At 38.5% G+C, this 18,188-nt stretch overlaps 1 protein-coding gene across 2 annotated transcripts; it reads left to right on the top strand.

Annotated features, from left to right (window-relative positions):
* The first annotated feature begins 11,974 nt into the window (after nucleotides 1–11,974).
* LOC112199002 (ureidoglycolate hydrolase) lies at nucleotides 11,975–17,518 on the top strand. 2 transcript variants are annotated; one of them, XM_024340074.2, is made up of 12 exons: nucleotides 11,977–12,274; nucleotides 12,375–12,460; nucleotides 12,967–13,041; nucleotides 14,024–14,152; nucleotides 14,859–14,945; nucleotides 15,145–15,347; nucleotides 15,443–15,545; nucleotides 15,997–16,088; nucleotides 16,169–16,231; nucleotides 16,567–16,807; nucleotides 17,074–17,114; nucleotides 17,251–17,518. In XM_024340074.2, the coding sequence occupies exons 1-12, from the start codon at nucleotides 12,095–12,097 to the stop codon at nucleotides 17,346–17,348; spliced, it is 1,398 nt and encodes a 465-aa protein (XP_024195842.1). In that variant the 5' UTR covers nucleotides 11,977–12,094; the 3' UTR covers nucleotides 17,349–17,518. The 2 variants fall into 2 exon arrangements, with proteins under 2 accessions (XP_024195843.1, XP_024195842.1); XM_024340075.2 differs by lacking the exons at nucleotides 17,074–17,114; nucleotides 17,251–17,518 and having other exon boundaries at nucleotides 11,975–12,274; nucleotides 16,478–16,571.
* The last annotated feature ends 670 nt before the right edge of the window (nucleotides 17,519–18,188 follow it).

The raw sequence follows: 18,188 nt of genomic DNA, 5'->3' as shown, positions 1-18,188 counted from the left end.
CCAAAGTGACGAGATCACACATACCTGCTGCAAACGTGCCTGCAAGGATCGATGTCCCGAATACTGGACATCACGCCACTCCTGTGACACCAGGAGATGGCACCATTGCCTAGCATGGCAATGACGTGGCTTCTATGGCCGCAGGTCCCGCAAGGAAGCTCGGTAGACCAATTGGTTCGAAGGATACTCGCCCTAGAAAGAGAGCGAATGAGGCACAAACAAATCTTTTGATCATCCATACTCAAAATCCGTCCCATGAGAATGTTTTGGATTATGGTTATGTCCAAGAGACATCATTGGGGGACGCCTCAATGTCAGAACCTATCCTTGAGAACGTAGAAATCTCTATAAATTACACTAGTGTACATGGGACGTGGGAAAGAAACTCCATCATCATTGATGATGTATTCGTGTATTCAGTGGCGCATGAGATTATTGAGACCGATGATATCAAACCACGATCCATTGATGAATGCCAACGTAGAGCTGATTGGCCAAAATGGAAGATGCGATCCAAGCAGAACTTGATTCTCTAGCGAAAATAAAGGTATTTGGCAAAGTTGTACCAATACCGCCCAACACCAAACCAGTTGGTCACAAATGGGTATTCGTTAGAAAGCGTAATGAGAGAAACGAGATTGTAAGGTACAAAACTCGTCTTGTGGCGCAAGGCTTCTTACAACGCCCTGGAATCGACTACGAGGAGACCTATTCTCCCGTAATGGACGTCATTACGTTCCGCTACCTTGTCAGTTTGGTTGTTTCCGAAGAACTGAACATGCAGCTTATGGATGTGGTTACTGCGTATCTATATGGGGATCTAGATACAGAGATATACATGAAGATTCCAAACGGAATTCAGTTACCCAAATCAAGTGGCTCTAAACCACGGAGCGCGTTTGCGATTAGATTGAAATGCTCACTATATGGATTGAAACAATCCGGACGGATGTGATATAACCGTCTAAGTGACTACTTGATTGGAAAGGGATATGTCAACAATGAACTATGTCCATGTGTGTTCATAAAAAGGACAAGTTCCGGATTTGCAATAGTAGCGGTTTATGTCGATGACATGAACATAATTGGCACCCGTAAAGAGTTAAGGGAAACCGCTGAATATTTGAAATCCGAGTTTGAGATGAAATATCTTGGGAAAACACGGTTTTGCCTCGGTTTGGAACTTGAGCACCGTAGAGATGGTATCCTGATTCATCAATCAGCTTAGGCCTCATCATATGGCCCTTGGGCCCTAAGCCCGCCCGGCCCGGCCCTTCCATTAGGGCGGGCCGGCCCGACCCTTTCTCAAATAGGGTAGGGTAAGGGTCATGCAAATGAAACCCGGCCCTACCCTACGGCCCGGCCCGATTGAGCCCGAAAGGGCCAAGCCCGGCCCGGCCCTAAAATTTATATTTTATTTTTATTATTTTTCTATATTACATATTTACATAAAAAGAAATAAGAAATATGTTATTTTAGAGAATGGGTATTATATTGAAGTATTGAACATTTGAACCCAATTAATTTATGTAAATCTAATTTTTATATCATACACTCCAAAGAGAATGGACACTAATTTTTTTATAAATCTATATTTATATATCACACTCCAAAGAGCAACCTCTATCAATTCAAAGAAAATGAGAAAATCAACCGTTGGATGTGATTATTACAATAAATTATGCGTGTGGTTAAAAATTTAGTCAATTTCACCATAGTTTCGAACCCGATCGGATTGGTCAACCATATTCACTTGTATGTTTTCTTGGTTGACCGATGGCGTGACAACTGCAAAACGTGCAAATTTTTTTACATCACATTTTTAAATATTTCATCAATGGATGTGCGTAGATATAAGATAAAATTTTCAAATTTAATTACAAATATGTTGGTCTATACCAATTTGCCTCCTAAAGTTGTATAACTTATACATTGCATTTAAATGATTGAGGTTACCCTCCATGAGCAAAATGGGAGACGAAATGGAATTTTTTAAAATGAACCGCTGGATGTTGTTTTCATATGAATATATGTTAGTGGTAGAAATTTCAGCAATTTCCGCCTTCGGTTGGATCTCGATCTACCCGGTCAACTCAATACCCTAAATAGAACATAAAACAAATATTCTCTTAACCGGTCCTTGGCAATTCACTTTTTTCGATCTTTCAGCTCCCACACTCTCATGGGTAGGGGGTCTACTTACGGATGTCAAAATTCCGCAACGTTTGTCCGCGCATGGTGCCGCTCCCCTAAGGGAAGTTTGCTTGTGCAAAGCGTTGACCGCTACGTTGGACGCCTTATTCATGGCAGATCGGCCTAATTTCTTTACACAATACCTATCAATGTTGTATAAACATATGAGAATTTTCAGATTGGTCGATTTTCATTTCAAAATTTTTGGATCGCACATAATCCTTATATGTCTTGTAATGTAGTATAACTAGTTTATTAGGCTTGTTACCCTCCATGAGCATTGTTAGATTGATCAATTTCCATTTCGAAATTTTTGGCCCGCCCGAATAAGCCATAATTTTTTTTTATTTTTTCTATTTTTTAATTACGTTTCTCTTTTTTCTATAATATGCAATTTATCTCTTTCTTTGTAATTGATTCCATAAGTTTTGTTTTCTTTAATTTCTATTTTCTTTGTTACACAACAATTAATATTGGGAGATTTATATAGATAGTTAATTGAATATAATCACCTTAAGTAATATTAATAAATATTATAATTTACAGGGGGTATTATATGAATATAAAATATGTTCAATAAAAAACAATGAGTCTTTTATCACCAATATATACCATTAAGCCATATTTTGAGAAGAAAAAAATAATGTTTTTTTTTTTGTTAAACAAAATAAGGCCCTTTTTGGCCCATTTCGGTCCTATTTGAGGGCCGGCCCGACCCGACCCTTTCGGCCCTAACGGATCGGGCTTTTCGGGCGGGTAAGGGTTAGCATATTTAAGCCCTGGCCCGACCCTACCCGGCCCAAAATTTTGTTGACTTTGACTAGGCCCGGCCCGGCACGACCCTAAGCCCTAAAATTTAGGGTAGGGCCGGCCCTAGCCCGGCCCATGATGACCTCTAAATCAGCTTATACGCAAAAGATGCTTAGGCGTTTCAACACTGACAAGATTAAGCCTTCAAGCACCCCAATGGTCGTCCGTAGTCTTGATCCAAAAAAGGATCTATTTCGTCCAAAAGATGACGATGAAGAAGTGCTAGAGACAGAAGTGCCCTACCTAAGTGCAATAGGCGCATTATTGTACTTAGCACAATGCACAAGACCGAATATCTCATTCTCTGTGAACTTGCTAGCTAGATATAGCTTTGCGCCAACACGACGCCATTGGACTGGTGTTAAAGATATCTTTCGATACCTAAGTGGTACAATTGATATGGGCTTGTTCTATCCCTACAGAGAGAAGATGGATTCGGACCCATCTAGTGTCAGGGACGCCACATATGGTGGACTGCGTTCCCTCTCCCCATCCCAAAACGATATAAGTGTTTTGGAAGGTTTTGCTGATGCTGGGTACCTCTCTGATCCACAAAGGTCGCTCCCAAACTGGTTATGTTTTCACCATGGGAAAGACCGCGATATCTTGGAGGTCTACAAAGCAGACCTTAGTCGCTACCTCTTCGAATCATGCAGAGATTATTGCTCTTCACGAAGCAATTTGTGAATGTATATGGCTTCGATCCATAGTTACGCATGTTCGAAGCAACTGTGGTCTGAAGTCTACCACAGATGAGCCAACGAGCATTTATGAGGATAATGCTGCTTGCATTGAACAAATGAAGCAAGGCTACATCAAAGGAGACAACACCAAGCATATATCGCCCAAATTCTTCTACAATCAGCAACAACAGAAGCTCCTCAAGATCAAAGTGAACCATGTTCGATCTGAGGACAATGTGGCAGACTTGTTTAATAAGTCATTGCCCAAATCCACTTTCGAGAAACATGTGGCAAGAATTGGCCTGCGGAAATTATCTGAACTCCCATGATCGTAGTCATCAGGGGGAGGCGCAGACATCAGGGGGAGATGTCTACATGTTCACCTCGAAATGTGAATGGTGTGTTGTGCTCTTTTTCCCCTTCGACCGAGGTTATTTTTGTCCCACTGGGTTTTTGTTACTCGGCAAGGTTTTTAACGAGGCAACGAGAGAATCACCGCGTTTGGGCAACACAAGGGGGAGTGTTCAAGTAAAACCCTAATTTGTGTTTGGCCCAAACTCTAGGTTACTTGACCTAGTGGTAATAGGGTTTAATTAGAAGAATCTAGAGATTAGCTTTCCTTGTATGATTAAGATAGACTCTATGTATTGTAATCCTCTATATAAAGAGGCCCCTATTATCAATGAGAATACACAACGATTTTCTCTCAGTTTCTGATTCCCTAAAACAATATACACTTTTTTGTCATTGATATAGCATTATAGTTGGATCCATACATCCATTGCTTTTAAAGAAGAAGAAAAAAAAAATAACCTAGCTACAAAAAACATCATAAAGACTTGTAAAATCTAAACAAACATCATAAGTACTGAACATGAGAATCAAATCTTTGAGTGTTCAATATTTGCAGGCTCCTAAAACAAAAGACCTAGAATTTCATAGTCTCTTCTTTCTAAACTTCTCTAAGCTCACAAATAAATCCTTGAAAAAATTAGAGCAGAAATTACCGAACCCAAGTTTGAAAGACGCAGAATTTTGTAAAGACTCAAACTTTAACCGAAAAGTTGAACTATTCTGAGAAGAAGAAGCAGCCCACTAATTTGAAGGAGGCTGCGGATTTGGGATTGGGGTTTGGATCGAAGACGAAATGAAGGGATTGCTGATTGGGGAAATTGGGGATAGTGGAGAAGAGCCCTAACGGCGGTTGGGTTTAACGGAGACGGCGGCGGCGGCGGTGCACATTAGAGGGGTGGGAGTAACTGTTCCGTTAGCTGCCGGAGTTGGAATCGTTAAAAAGGGCGGGGGCTTCTCCCTATGCCTGAGAGAAGAATGAAAAGTGGGTCTGGGTGTCTGGGCCTTGGGCATGACTGTGGGTTATGTGCCGGGCTCCATATCTTATATAATTAAGCCAATTGTTGGGAGAATGGTTAAATTTTTGAACTACCATATATGCTCTCATCTTATATAATTAAGCCAATTGTTGGGAGAATGGTTAAATTTTTGAACTACCATATATGCCCTCACATAATATAGATATTAATAAATAAATTATTTCTACAAAATGATAAGATAGTCAATAGACTATGTCATATTTGAAAAAATTGCAATACCTCCCATGAAAAAAGAAGAAGCTTCCTCAAATCAGGAGATAAATTACTGTAATTTTTTTAATTAAAAAATAAAAATAAATAAAAGTCAATTGACATGTGCGAAGCACATGTTAAGGGGCTAGTATGGACATAAAGGAGATTGTACAACTTCGTAATCCCAAACTTTGGGTTAACTAAAGTAGTATCTAGCTCTCACCAAGCAGCTTGATCTGTTCTGATTTGGATTTGTAATGGATAATATGATGTGCCTATCATCCTATTGTTTCTTATTATTGGTTTGTTTTTACATCCTTCTTATTCTATGTTGAAACCCCTAGCCCGCAATAGGAATGCAGACTATTTTTTGCTCCTTTTGTCGGTGATCTTTAGATGATATGCACTTACATGTCAATCCCTATAAAACCAAGCATAGAGCACCTGTAATGTTCATTAACTTCAGGCTAATTAGACCTTCAGTTGTCCAAAGAATTCTGGTGATGATCTTGCCATTGCTTTCTTTCTATTGGTTGGTAGTGAAGTCTTGGCTTTTCTCTTTTGCAGAATTTACGAATCCATATGGAATTCGATCTACATCTACAGGCAGTTCCGAAGCTTCATATAATAGATTCTCTTAATTTGGCACAGCACGCAATTACCATGATCTCGATATGCAAAATGACATGTTCTGGCACGATGAGAAAGATGATGCGGACTTCATGACTCTGTGCTTTGATGGGGCAGACCTCTGTCTCAGTTTGGATAAGTTTCATGACTTCAGACACTGATAAGCAAAGCGAGGACCTACTGGGTGTTCATTATAAATGTGAAGCATTTCAATCAAAAATAAGCCTTGATTACTTGGACAAGAAATGTCTTACTAATAGTTCCTCCATGGATGACAAAGGTGTTTATGTGACAGATTACTATCATTTTGAAACGAAATATCAGCTTGAAGGAGGCTCTGAGAAGGAGCCTACTGGTGAAAAGTTGAAAGAAACCTAAGAAGCACCGATACGGGTACGAGTACCCGGATACGTGGAAACGACAAACTTTAAATGTAATTGGATACGGTACGTGAAGGATACGCCAATTATATATATATATATATATATATATATATATAGGCCTGATCAGGAGCGGATGTCCGCACTTTCGCTAAAGTGCAGACGTCGATGCAGCAGGCAACGGCGGCGCGGGGCTGGCCGGAGGGAGGCCGGAGGCATCCCAGACCTCTTCTGGGCGGAGTTCGAGGTCGGGCTTGCCGGTTTCTGGGCAGCCACCTCACCTGCAGTTGCAGGTTCTGTGCAGCACCGCAAAACCGTCGCCGGCGACTCCACCGGACCGCAGACCCCTCCGCACGACCCCCAGCGTCCCTCCGGCAAGCCGCGCCGCCCCGTCGCAGCTCGATCGAGGCCGGAGGAGCGATGTCAGCACTTTTTCTAAGTTGCGGACGTCCGCTCTCGAACGGCTCCGTATATATATATATAGGAAAAGAAAATGAAACATAAACAAAGTTGAAACATAAACGAAGCGGCTAGAAATTGAAGCTCCAAGCTCCAAGCTTCAACGTCTAAGCGAATCGAAGATGAGGAGAAGTCTTGAGTAGAAAAGATTCCGACTTGCGAAGAAGAGCAGAAGAGCAGAAAAGGTCCGACGAAGCTAGAAGACCAGACGAGCAGTAGAGGAACTCCGAAGCGGCTGAGATTAGGTCCGAAGCGGAATAGGTCCGACTTGCGAAGAAGACCAGACGAGCAGCAGAGGAACTCCGAAGCAACTGAGATTAGGTCTCTCTCTCGATCTGGGTCTGAGATTAGGACTCTCTCTCTCGATCTGTGATTAGGTCTCTCTCTCTTGATTTGAGATTAGGACTCTTTTGTTTTTTTTTTCTATTTTTTCAGGGTAAAAAGCAGTCGGGATTACCCCCACGTATCCGATTTATTTACATTCTTACGTATCCGAATAGGATACGGACGTATCCAAATCAGGATACGCGTATCCGAGCGTTTCCGACACGGTTCTTACCCGTATCCGGGATCGGTACGGGATACGGAGGCAATTTGACGTTTCCATGCATTATAGAAAGAAACTGATTTGGATAAATGTCGTTTGAATATTTTAAGGGGTTTTTCTTCCTCATAGAATAAGAAAGAGTTTCAACAACTCTCCTAAAGAGAGTTCCGCAAACAGCTAGTTGGAAAATGTAAAAGGTTCTTCTGATTTACATGGTAAGGTTGCAGAGAAAGATATTAGGCCGAATGGAATTGAGGTTGCTATTGATGATGAGAGTGTTTTTAGGTATAATACTAATGAAAGTGACTATGAAGTTTACGACTTAAGAGTCATACACTAGGAAAAACACTTAGCTTGAGAGGGTCTTTTTATATATGTGTTTGAATATTTATATAGGGGTTTGAGTTTATGTATTTATCAACTGTAATCGTGTATTGTGCCATTTGCTGGATTGAATTTAAGGCAAACAAGTGATCTACCTATTGTGCTAAAGACCATGATTGCAGGCAGATACTATATATCCAAATATCTGGGTTTGGCTGCTTTCAGTAAGGTTTTACAGACTCATAATCTTCACATAAGAATTGATATTTGCCTAAAGATCATAAAAAAATTGACAAAGATTTTTTTTATCAGAGTTCAAATGAGATATATATATTTTTTTTTTGAATTAACGCAAGTATGGCTGCCCTCACACCGCCACCGTCGAGGCCATTGTTTGTAGCGGCGATTTTGCTGCTTTTTGGGTCCATTTTGTGTCAGAATTGTATAAAACATGATGCTTGGCGAATGAACTTATATTCCAATTTATTCAAAATGATGCTTCCTGTAATATTGAGTGTACGTGACTTCAAGTGTAACATGCTCAACAATTTCAACCCAACTAAAAACCCACATGCTCTGTCTCTCAATTCATTTTACGTCCCCACAATCTATTAGATCACTATTCCTTTGCCTCAACGGCACAATCAGGAAATCATACTCATTTCGATCCCCCAACATAACGCGGTTGCCAAAATCATGCCACCCCAACTCATTTATCAATCACTACAGATCACAACCCACAATTGTACCCACAATAAGAATTAAGCAAAATCAATAATCCCTGCATAGAAACTTAGTTCAGGAGATCACAAGAAAACAAACAAAAGAAATCATATAAATCCCTGCATAGAGTTTAGTTCAGGAATTTACATTAAAACAAACAATACATAAAGCAGTAATCCCTGCATATAACTTAGTTCAGGAGATTACAATAAAGCAAACAATACAAAAGGCAGTAATCCCTGCATATAACTTAGTTCAGGAGATTACAATAAAACAAACAATTCAAAAGGAAAAGAAAAATAAATGAAGAAGTCAAACAACTCACACTAAAGTCAATAATCACCCATCAACTCCAAACTAAAGTCGATAGTCGATGTTCACCCATCGACTTTGACTAAAGTAGATGATCACCCATCAACTCCAAATAAACACCAGATCCGAAGATCAGAAAATGGTCACCCACAGTGACTCCAGATCTGAAGATCAGCAAACATTTACAAAGAATCTCACATGACTCAAAATGTTACCCCAACTCAATTACTCTTTCAACACGACAAATCAACAAGCCCCTTATATAACGAATTTTCCACAAAGAGTAAACGCACAAAACCACATTCTGAATAATTCACAGTTCATACGCACATCACAATGTCACACCATCCATATATATATATATATATTCCACGTAAATATGTGGCTCCGCCCCTGCCTATGGGGTCGACAGTAAAGAGCCTTACGTTTGGACTTACAAAGAACCTATTCTAGACAATAGAAACTTCGCATTCCAGACTACACTAACCTTTTAGGAAAGTCACACACCCTTATTCTAACAAAACATAAATACTCAGAAGTTGTTTAAATAGAAGTTAGCACTAGATTTTGTGACCTATAATATTTAAACACTAATATGGGCCATAGAGACCCAAATATGACAAACCCACAAAAGATGGGCAGCCCAACTCCAGCAGAGCACGACTTAGTATAGCCTAAGCCCATAAGCCTAACACAAGGAAACCCTAGCATCATTTTCCGTTCACCAGCCGTCGCCGTAGACCACCCCACCGCCGCCAACGGTGCCACCTCCATCAGGGACCCCTGCTCAAGTAACCCCAAAGCCCAATCCTTTAGCTCGACTTTCATCTTCAATTCAACCATGTGAGAGGCATCGGAACCCACCATGTTGGAATGTCGTCATAAACATTATTCAGGAACCGTACCTCATTGCAATGGAGCAATGTTTACCATGGTTATTCAAATGACGAAATTACATCCTATGTCATCTTTATGGATAACCTCATCTCTTCAAAGGAAGATATGGATTACTTTGCAAGAAAAAAGTGTAGATAACTGGCTGAGTGATGAAGATGGTTGTAAGTTCTTCAGCAACCTTTACAAGGACATCCCGCACAACAAATTCTACTATGTTAGAATGTGCAAGCAAGTGAATGATCGTTACAAACTGAGGCGGTACACGTGGATAATGGCCTGCAATTTTTACTTTCCTAAACTACTTTATGTGTTTGTAGCCATTATCCTTCTGCAGGTAATTCCCACCATACTGCAAACCACATTTACCATTAAGCTGTACTGTTATCCTCATAAATGATGGATCTCTCTACCTTTTGTCGGTAATTAATAAATCGTACGCAGCAGCGTTGATATGTTAGCTCAAGAACTCTATGTGACTCTAATTTTTATGTATTTCAATTTCAAAATTTCAAAATTGAAAATTGGGATAGTAAAATGTAGTTACTTTAATTGTCTTTGGGCACTTTATAAAATTTTTAAACATAGTAAAAGGATAAGAATATGATTGGAACAATTTAGAATAACTAAGAACTTCCGCTTATCTTAAGGAAAAAAGTTATTGTGTAGTTTTAAGATATAAATATACTTTTCTTTTGTAAAATATATATATATATATATATATATTTAATCAAAAGAGGTTAGTCGAATTTTATAATTCAGCAAGACCAAATGACATACTCCTATGGGCAGTGGCGGAGCCAGATTTCGATTTAAGGTGGGGCACTCACGAAATATCAAAACTTAATTAAAAATAATAATAATAACTAAAGTGATATACATCTTGTAAATTGTCTAAAGCAATAACTATATATATTAACTTTTATAATTCAAAAGTAGAACAATAGCACTACATACCTAATATATAATTAACTACATATGAAATATATAGTTACATACATAAACCCACATTTTTAGACAAAAAAGAAAGAAAAAAAGAGAGAAAAAAAAAATAGACCAAAGTGATATACATCTTGTAAATTGTGTTAAGCAATAACTATATATATTAACTTTTATAATTCAAAAGTAGAACAATAGCACTACATACCTAATATATAATTAACTACATGTGTAATATATAGTTACATACATAAACCCACATTTTCAGACCAAAAAAGAAAAAGAAAAAAAAAGACCAAAGTGATATATATTTTGTAAATTGTCTAAAGCAATAACTATATATATTAACTTTTATAATTCAAAAGTAGAACAATAGCACTACATACCTAATATATAATTAACTACATATGTAATATATAGTTACATACATAAACCCACATTTTCAGACCAAAAAAGAGAGAAACAAAATAGACCCCTAAAAGCTTACAACAAGGAGCATCGAACTCATGCATGCCCATGCTATTATTGACTCAATCAAACAACCACTACACCAAAGTAGATTTGTTATACTATGTTGAAGCAAAATATATATTTGTACCTAAACTCTAGTGGGTCACGAGACCCACTAGGCCCCTATGTGGCTCCGCCCCTGCCTATTGGGTCGACAGTAAAGAGCCATACGTTTGGACTTACAAAGAACCTATTCTAGACAATAGAAACTTCGCATTGCAGACTACACTAACCTTTTAGGAAATTCACACACACTTATTCTAACAAAACATAAATACTCAGAAGTTGTTTAAATAGAAGTTAGCACTAGATTTTGTGACCTATAATATTTAAACACTAATATGAGCCATAGAGATCTAAATCTGTCAAACCCAAAAAAAATGGGCAGCCCAACTCCAGCAGAGCACGACTCAGTATAGCCTAAGCCCATAAGCCTAACACAAGGAAACCCTAGCATCATTTTCCGTTCACAGCCGTCGCCGTAGACCACCCCATCGCCGCCAACAGTGCCACCTCCATCAGAGACCCCCGCTCAAGTAACCCCAAAACCCGATCCTTTAGCTCGACTTTCATCTTCAATTCCACCATGTGAGAGGCATTGGCACCCACCAAATGCGCCTGAATCCTTGGCCTCCACGACCTCCAACACACAACAGCCCCCCCCCCCCCATTCTAGATCCGGTCCGCCATCAGATACGATCCACCCTTACCATCGTCAAAACAATAGGAAAAGGTAAACCAACAAATTCTGACGGAAAGGCCCGCCTTTGCCATCAAGGTTTGGATTGTAGAGGAGGGTGAGCCCATCCTTCTGTGTGTGTGTGTGTGGGTATACGTTTCTTTTTTTCTTTTTTGGTACAAGCCCTCAATATATATTTGCCAAATAAAAACTACAATTATTGCTATTTTTACCAAATCATAGAGCAAATGATCTCATTCCATAAACACGACAGTTGTCGCTTGTCACCATCCACAAAAACGCTAAACAAAAGAAAAGTAACCACGGAACAAACAAAATCAGTGTCAGATTGCCACCCATACAATCCCATCTAACTCATCTAAGAAACCCAACGTGCTTCGTTTGCTTACTAACAAACCCAGAAAGCCATGCCTCTCAGATTCTCTCTCTCATCACTCATCGTGCTCTGTTCCTTCACTGCAATCTTAGCCCACAACAATGAAGACCCAACAATCAAAACAATGGAGGACTTCTCAGGCTACCCAATTCACGAGTCACACTCTCATCTTTCTTCACTATCAGTTGACGCTCAAAGTTTACAGAAACAGGTACAGAATTCAAATTTGCAGACTTTAGCTTATTGGGTATCGTCTAAGTGTGTTCATGGATTCATGTGTGAGCTGATTCTGTGAAAGTTTTGATCTTTAGATTGATGAACTTTCGAGTTTTTCGGATACACCTGCCCCATCAGTGACCAGGGTCTTGTATACTGAGAAGGATGTGTTGGCACGTAGGTATGTATGTCACTCTTGAATTCTCAATTCAACAAAGCTTTGATTTCAACTATGTGTGTGATTTTTCTTTTCATTTGTATAGTGTTGTTTAATTTTAGTGAATGGCTAAGATCTTGAATGAACATGATAATTGCGTTGATTGAATCTTTTTCCTTACAAAAAGTATGTCTGTCAGTTTGAGTGGATGATGCACTGATTCTTTTGATAATACGAAATTCAGTTATATATTCAAACTTTCGGTTACTGAGTGTGTTCAAGTTACAGAATGTAACATAGATGTTGTATGGATAGATTGATAAGAGTATTGACTTGCAAGTGTATCTTCATAGGATAGCTTATCTGTTGGAGTTGAAGTAAATGTTAAAACTTTGCTTGAAACTTTGCTCTTACATGATAAAATCAAATCCCAAGTATAAGAACACAAAGGCAGGCACACGGATATTGTGATTTATGTTGAGATGTAATCTAACTTCATTAGTCGCTGATATTGTTTTCTCTTTGGACAGATTCATCAAAAACTTGATGGGACTCTCTGGTTTGTCTGTTAGAGAGGATGCTGTTGGTAACATATTTGGTCGATGGTGAGTGTACTATGTCCGACTCTTTGACTTTGTTGGGTAGTCAAGTCTCTGATAGATTTACAATCTTATGCAATGTCATCATTCACATTAGTCCTAGTCCAGCTTCTTTTCTGACTATCACTCTTTGTAGGTAATACAATTGCTCCTTTGCATTGAATTGATCTGTAAAGCACTTAATCTCTACCTTAAACCCAATACATAATAGATTGCTTTCATTTGATATCCACAGGATATCCTAGACCCCCTTAATGGGCGAGTATTGGTCAAGTAGTTGCATATCTTTATGGATAGAATCATTAATATCTTCTTCATATTAAATGTAAAGTATCCAAAAGTTTAACTTAGGTAGAATTAAAGTGGTACAAAATAATTTGTTTTTCTAGCAATAGCATAAGGGGACAAACTTTATTATAGAAATCACAACCCTTTTAGGCTCTGTACTATATGGATGGAATCATTTCTGTCCTTACAGCAGCCAGCAGGGTCAGTCAGTGGCTGAGTTTTAGATCTGCATTGCAAGATTTATATTTGTACTGATGTCTGTGTATATTGTTTGCTTCTTATGATTTTCTCATCACAGCATGCATGCCCAGTTGGGGATTAGACTAGCTCACGAATATAGAGTCTTAATAGAAATATTCTTAATCACACCTAACTTCTTTAAAATGATACAAATAGCTCTGACTCGCTAACATGATAATAAAAGTTTCATTACCTATTAGTCATGCGGTTTCTTTTCTTCTTTTTGCTGTAAATTTTTTCTTTCACTGTTAGCTTTGAGTTTCTTGCAAAGTAGTTGAGTTTTTTCTCTATTTACTCCTAAATTATTGAATTATATATCTGAGAAACCCTCATTAGTCATTACTTATATTAAACTTAGATCACCATCTCTGCCTTATATAGCTGGGTACATTGTCCTTTCTATGATGCTTTTCATTCAGTTGGGTTGACTATGCTCTTGGTCTTGCTTTCCTGTATGCAGGGAAGGCTCTAATCCAGAGCTTTCTGCCGTTGCAACAGGTTCTCACATTGATGCCATTCCATACTCTGGAAAGTATGATGGAGTTGTGGGTGTTTTGGGTGCTATAGAAGCGATCAATGTACTAACAAGGTTTGCAACTTTCTTGAGTGATTTTTACATACATCTTGGAGTTAAAAAGTAAATAAATAAAAAAATAGATTGCCATCTCAAGTCATGTGGGAAAGCCTGGAACCTTAGCATGCTTGGTTATGCACTGGGCAATAGTGTATCCCTTCCAACATTTGAAATGAGCATGTCTATCACAGAAATACTTGAAGTTGTTGTGGGTGATTTAGTCTTTTTCCTATTACTTTAGAGACTGATCTAATCAACTCTTGTAGGGCAATTGATTACATCATGCTTTCTTCTAAAGGACCAGCAAGAAATTGATACATTGGTCATGTTTTAATGGGAAGACCTCTTCATCCAAACTCCAAAATATTTGCCAAAAACCTTATACCATTAAGTTACAGCAACCTGGTCTTATGGTCTATGGGTTTTAAACCTTCAGTGGATCATCTTCTAGGTGTAGATCATTTTTCCAAGAACTTGATGACAAATCATCATATATAACTTAAATTATTTGCAGTCTCTGGTGAAGGTTATGAGGATTGAAGCTTCAAAAACATGTTCTCTTATGAAATGAGAATAAAGTAGCCTAGGAAGTTTGGTAATGGAATATATCCTTATGAAACGTTAAGCTCTCATATTCCATATTTATTTTTTCAAGGTTTCACGTAGTTGCAGCTTTTTTATTTTATTTTTTTTTAACACTATATTGGTTGACTGTTGGCAGGTCCGGGTTCAAACCTAAACGATCACTAGAAGTTATCATGTTCACCTCAGAAGAGCCTACACGCTTTGGAATAAGCTGTCTGGGAAGGTTCGGATCCGCACCTGGTCACAGTCTTATTCACTAGAAGCTGTACTAATGTTTTTGGTTACTTATGTTTAAATGTTTATTCTCTATCTTTAGCTTTTGGGTTGCCTTTCAAATTGAAATTTATCATTTTAGTAAATACGTGATATTTTGAGTTTCTCCATGTTATTGATAAAAACAAACAAACAAAAAACCTTTGCAGCCGCTTAATGGCAGGGAGTGAGACACTTGCAGAAGCTCTCAAGACCACAGTTGATGGTCAAAATATATCCTTCCTAGATGCATCACAATCTGCTGGCTACACTAAAGATCATAATGATATCTCTAGTGTGTTCTTGAAAAAAGGAAGCTACTCTGCTTTTGTGGAATTGCATATCGAGCAGGGCCCTCTTTTGGAGGAGGAAGGTAGACCTTTCGTCTCATCTATTACTGACATTACGCATCATACATTTTGCCCACCATCACAGTGAGTTTTTATTTAATTTTTTTTTCTTATGTAGGTATACCAATTGGCATTGTAACTGCCATTGCAGCCCCGGCAAGCATAAAAGTGGAGTTTCAGGGAAATGGAGGCCATGCGGGTGCTGTCCTGATGCCAAATAGGTAAACATTTTTCTGTGGGCCGTAAGAGGACTATATCAACTGACAGACCTTTCTTGTTGAAGATTTCCAGTATTTTAGGCGCTGTTCCTGCCAGTTTGTGTTATATTTCCCTAAGAATTGCAAATTGGCTCATGTAGCTAAACAAAATAGTCTGAATTCATGTTGAACTTGTGTGATATGTCTTTGTTTTGTGCAGTTCCCTACCACCGGTTTCAACATCTTTGAAATTTTCTTTACCCTCCCCCCTTCTCCTTTTATGCTCATTTTAAGCCGCTTCCAAGATTTTTCAACTGTCATGTTTTAAATGATGCACTGCATTTCATCCTCCCCATCCCCCCAGAGTTAAATTCAGTAGTATTTTGCAGCTCCCTTGAATGAGCGAATTTACATTTTCTTGATATACTTGTAATCAAACAAGAAGATTAATTGTTGAATGAATCACTTGGAGCAGAAATGATGCTGGACTAGCAGCTGCAGAATTAGCTCTAGCAGTTGAGAGACATGTATTAGAATCTGGATCTATTGATACTGTTGGTACAGTTGGTAAGTAGTGTTTCTGTTTACATAGGTGTGAGAATATGGCGCAACTCTTTGGCTCACTTCAATGATTCCTTTTGCAAAAGGTATTCTGGAGCTACACCCCGGAGCTATCAACAGCATCCCAAGCAAATCACATCTGGAAATCGGTATGCTTTGTGTCAATAACTTTTCCAGCATGACTTATAATTAATACCAAGTATATTGACAATGACTGGTTTGTCCCTACAATACTTTGTGGTTGTTACTTTATTGATGTTTCAAAAAATTATCTTATATATGAACCTGCTACGATGTCTCTTCCACAATGGTCATTGGTCCATTGGATTTTTGCTCGCTGTGTGTGTGTGTGTGTGTGTGTAGAGATCTCTTTATAGCATTGTTTCATTCTGCAGACACAAGAGACATTGATGAAGAGCGAAGTGTGTGTGTGTGTGTGTAATATCCTCTAGAGATCTCTTTATAGCATTGTTCAATTCTGCAGACACAAGAGACATTGATGAAGAGCGAAGAAACACCGTAATTGAGAAAATCCATCAATCTGCAATTTCTATAGCCAGAAAGCGGCGAGTCACTCTATCCGAATTCAAAATCGTAAACCAGGATCCACCTGCACTTTCTGAGAAATCAATACTTGACGCAATGGTAGCTTCATCAAAAGAGCTCAACTTAACCCACAAGTTGATGATTAGCCGAGCTTACCACGATTCATTGTTCATGGCCAGGTAAGAGAGAGCCTCCCATAGGTTGCATATTTTATGTACACATGGCTTCTCAAATATCTCGAGATTTGTCATTTTCTTATTAGACTGATTGTCAGATGTCATGCCAGTTTAGCTCTTTGCTGTCTCTGACTTGTACTCCGCCGAAGGCTATATAGGATTCTGTAAAACTGAAGTAGTTGACAATTTACCTAATCGAAGCAGAACAAAATACCATAGTTCCTTCTCTCCCACAAGAAGATTCTGATAATGTTTTCATATCCTTGCAGAATATCCCCAATGGGCATGATATTCATTCCATGTTACAAAGGTAGAATCTCGATTTCTCTCTCTTTTCCAACGAATTGCTAGTCTAATAAGATTTTTATCTTTAAATGACCATTTCAAATATCTGGATTACTTGAATCAGTATTTTTAATTGGCTAATGAAACTTTTGGTTTCGCAGGTTACAGCCATAAACCTGAAGAGTATTCCTCTACTGAGGACATATCGAATGGGGTCAAGGTATTAGCCCTGACCCTTGCAAAATTGTCATTGCAGTGATGTAACTTCCATTGTTGTCATTAAGTAACTTCACATATTGCTGTTGTGTAAATATTCCAATTACCCCCTATGTTGTGCCGCTATGACTTGTACTATTCAATAAAGAAAATGCTAGTTGGCATATGAATTGAATAGAGAGAATTTCAACCGTGCATTATGCATATGTGATATACATCATCCTATTCTGAGAGAGAATGTCATATATATCTTCATATGCTGAAAGATCGAATTTCCTTAATCCATAGATTCTTTTTGCGATGATATTGCTGGGGCACATTGAAGGCTCTATGCTGCAAGAATACCTATGACAGGAATTGTCAGTTAACAATCAACTGTATTAGAGTTCATATCAAGGAACCATCATAACCCCATAACCCAAAACTCCTGGAACAGTCACCTTATTATCAATTAATTTCATGTCCAAAAGGACAATAGTCCAAGCTATTGTAACTGCGGTTCAGGAATGAGACTATCAGAGGAGACTCCTAGCGGCTAGCGCTACTGATGGGAACCTTGTGGAAGAAGAAGCCTGACTCAATTCTTATACGACAAAGTTCATATGCTCTAATATATGTACCTAACATCGATGTTGCAACAAAGTTGCACATGACGAGCTAGGAAGCTTTAAGCTTACGAGAAGACTATCAAACTTGGACTCGTAATGTCCTGATTAGTTATACTGATTTACACAAGTTAATTTACGCACTGTATTGGATACAATGCAATGTATTTTCTGACCCCTATTCTATTCAAAAAGGGAAAAAACTGAAAAAAAGGATGGTAAGTAGCTATGGATGAGAATTTTACAGTAACCTTGATAAATGCATTTTTTAAGGTGAG

This window comes from Rosa chinensis, chromosome 4, assembly GCF_002994745.2.
Source record: "Rosa chinensis cultivar Old Blush chromosome 4, RchiOBHm-V2, whole genome shotgun sequence".
Taxonomy (NCBI): Eukaryota; Viridiplantae; Streptophyta; class Magnoliopsida; order Rosales; family Rosaceae; genus Rosa; species Rosa chinensis.
Note: the sequence above shows the minus strand (reverse complement) of the source record. Positions and strands in the feature narration are given on the sequence as shown.

Coding starts and splice junctions, on each gene's coding strand:
- LOC112199002 (XM_024340074.2), top strand. CDS start 12,095: ATGCCTCTCAGATTCTCTCTCTCATCACTCATCGTGCTCTGTTCCTTC. Junction 16,089..16,168: donor TGATACTGTTGGTACAGTTG/GTAAGTAGTGTT, acceptor CTTTTGCAAAAG/GTATTCTGGAGCTACACCCC. Junction 16,808..17,073: donor GATTCATTGTTCATGGCCAG/GTAAGAGAGAGC, acceptor ATATCCTTGCAG/AATATCCCCAATGGGCATGA.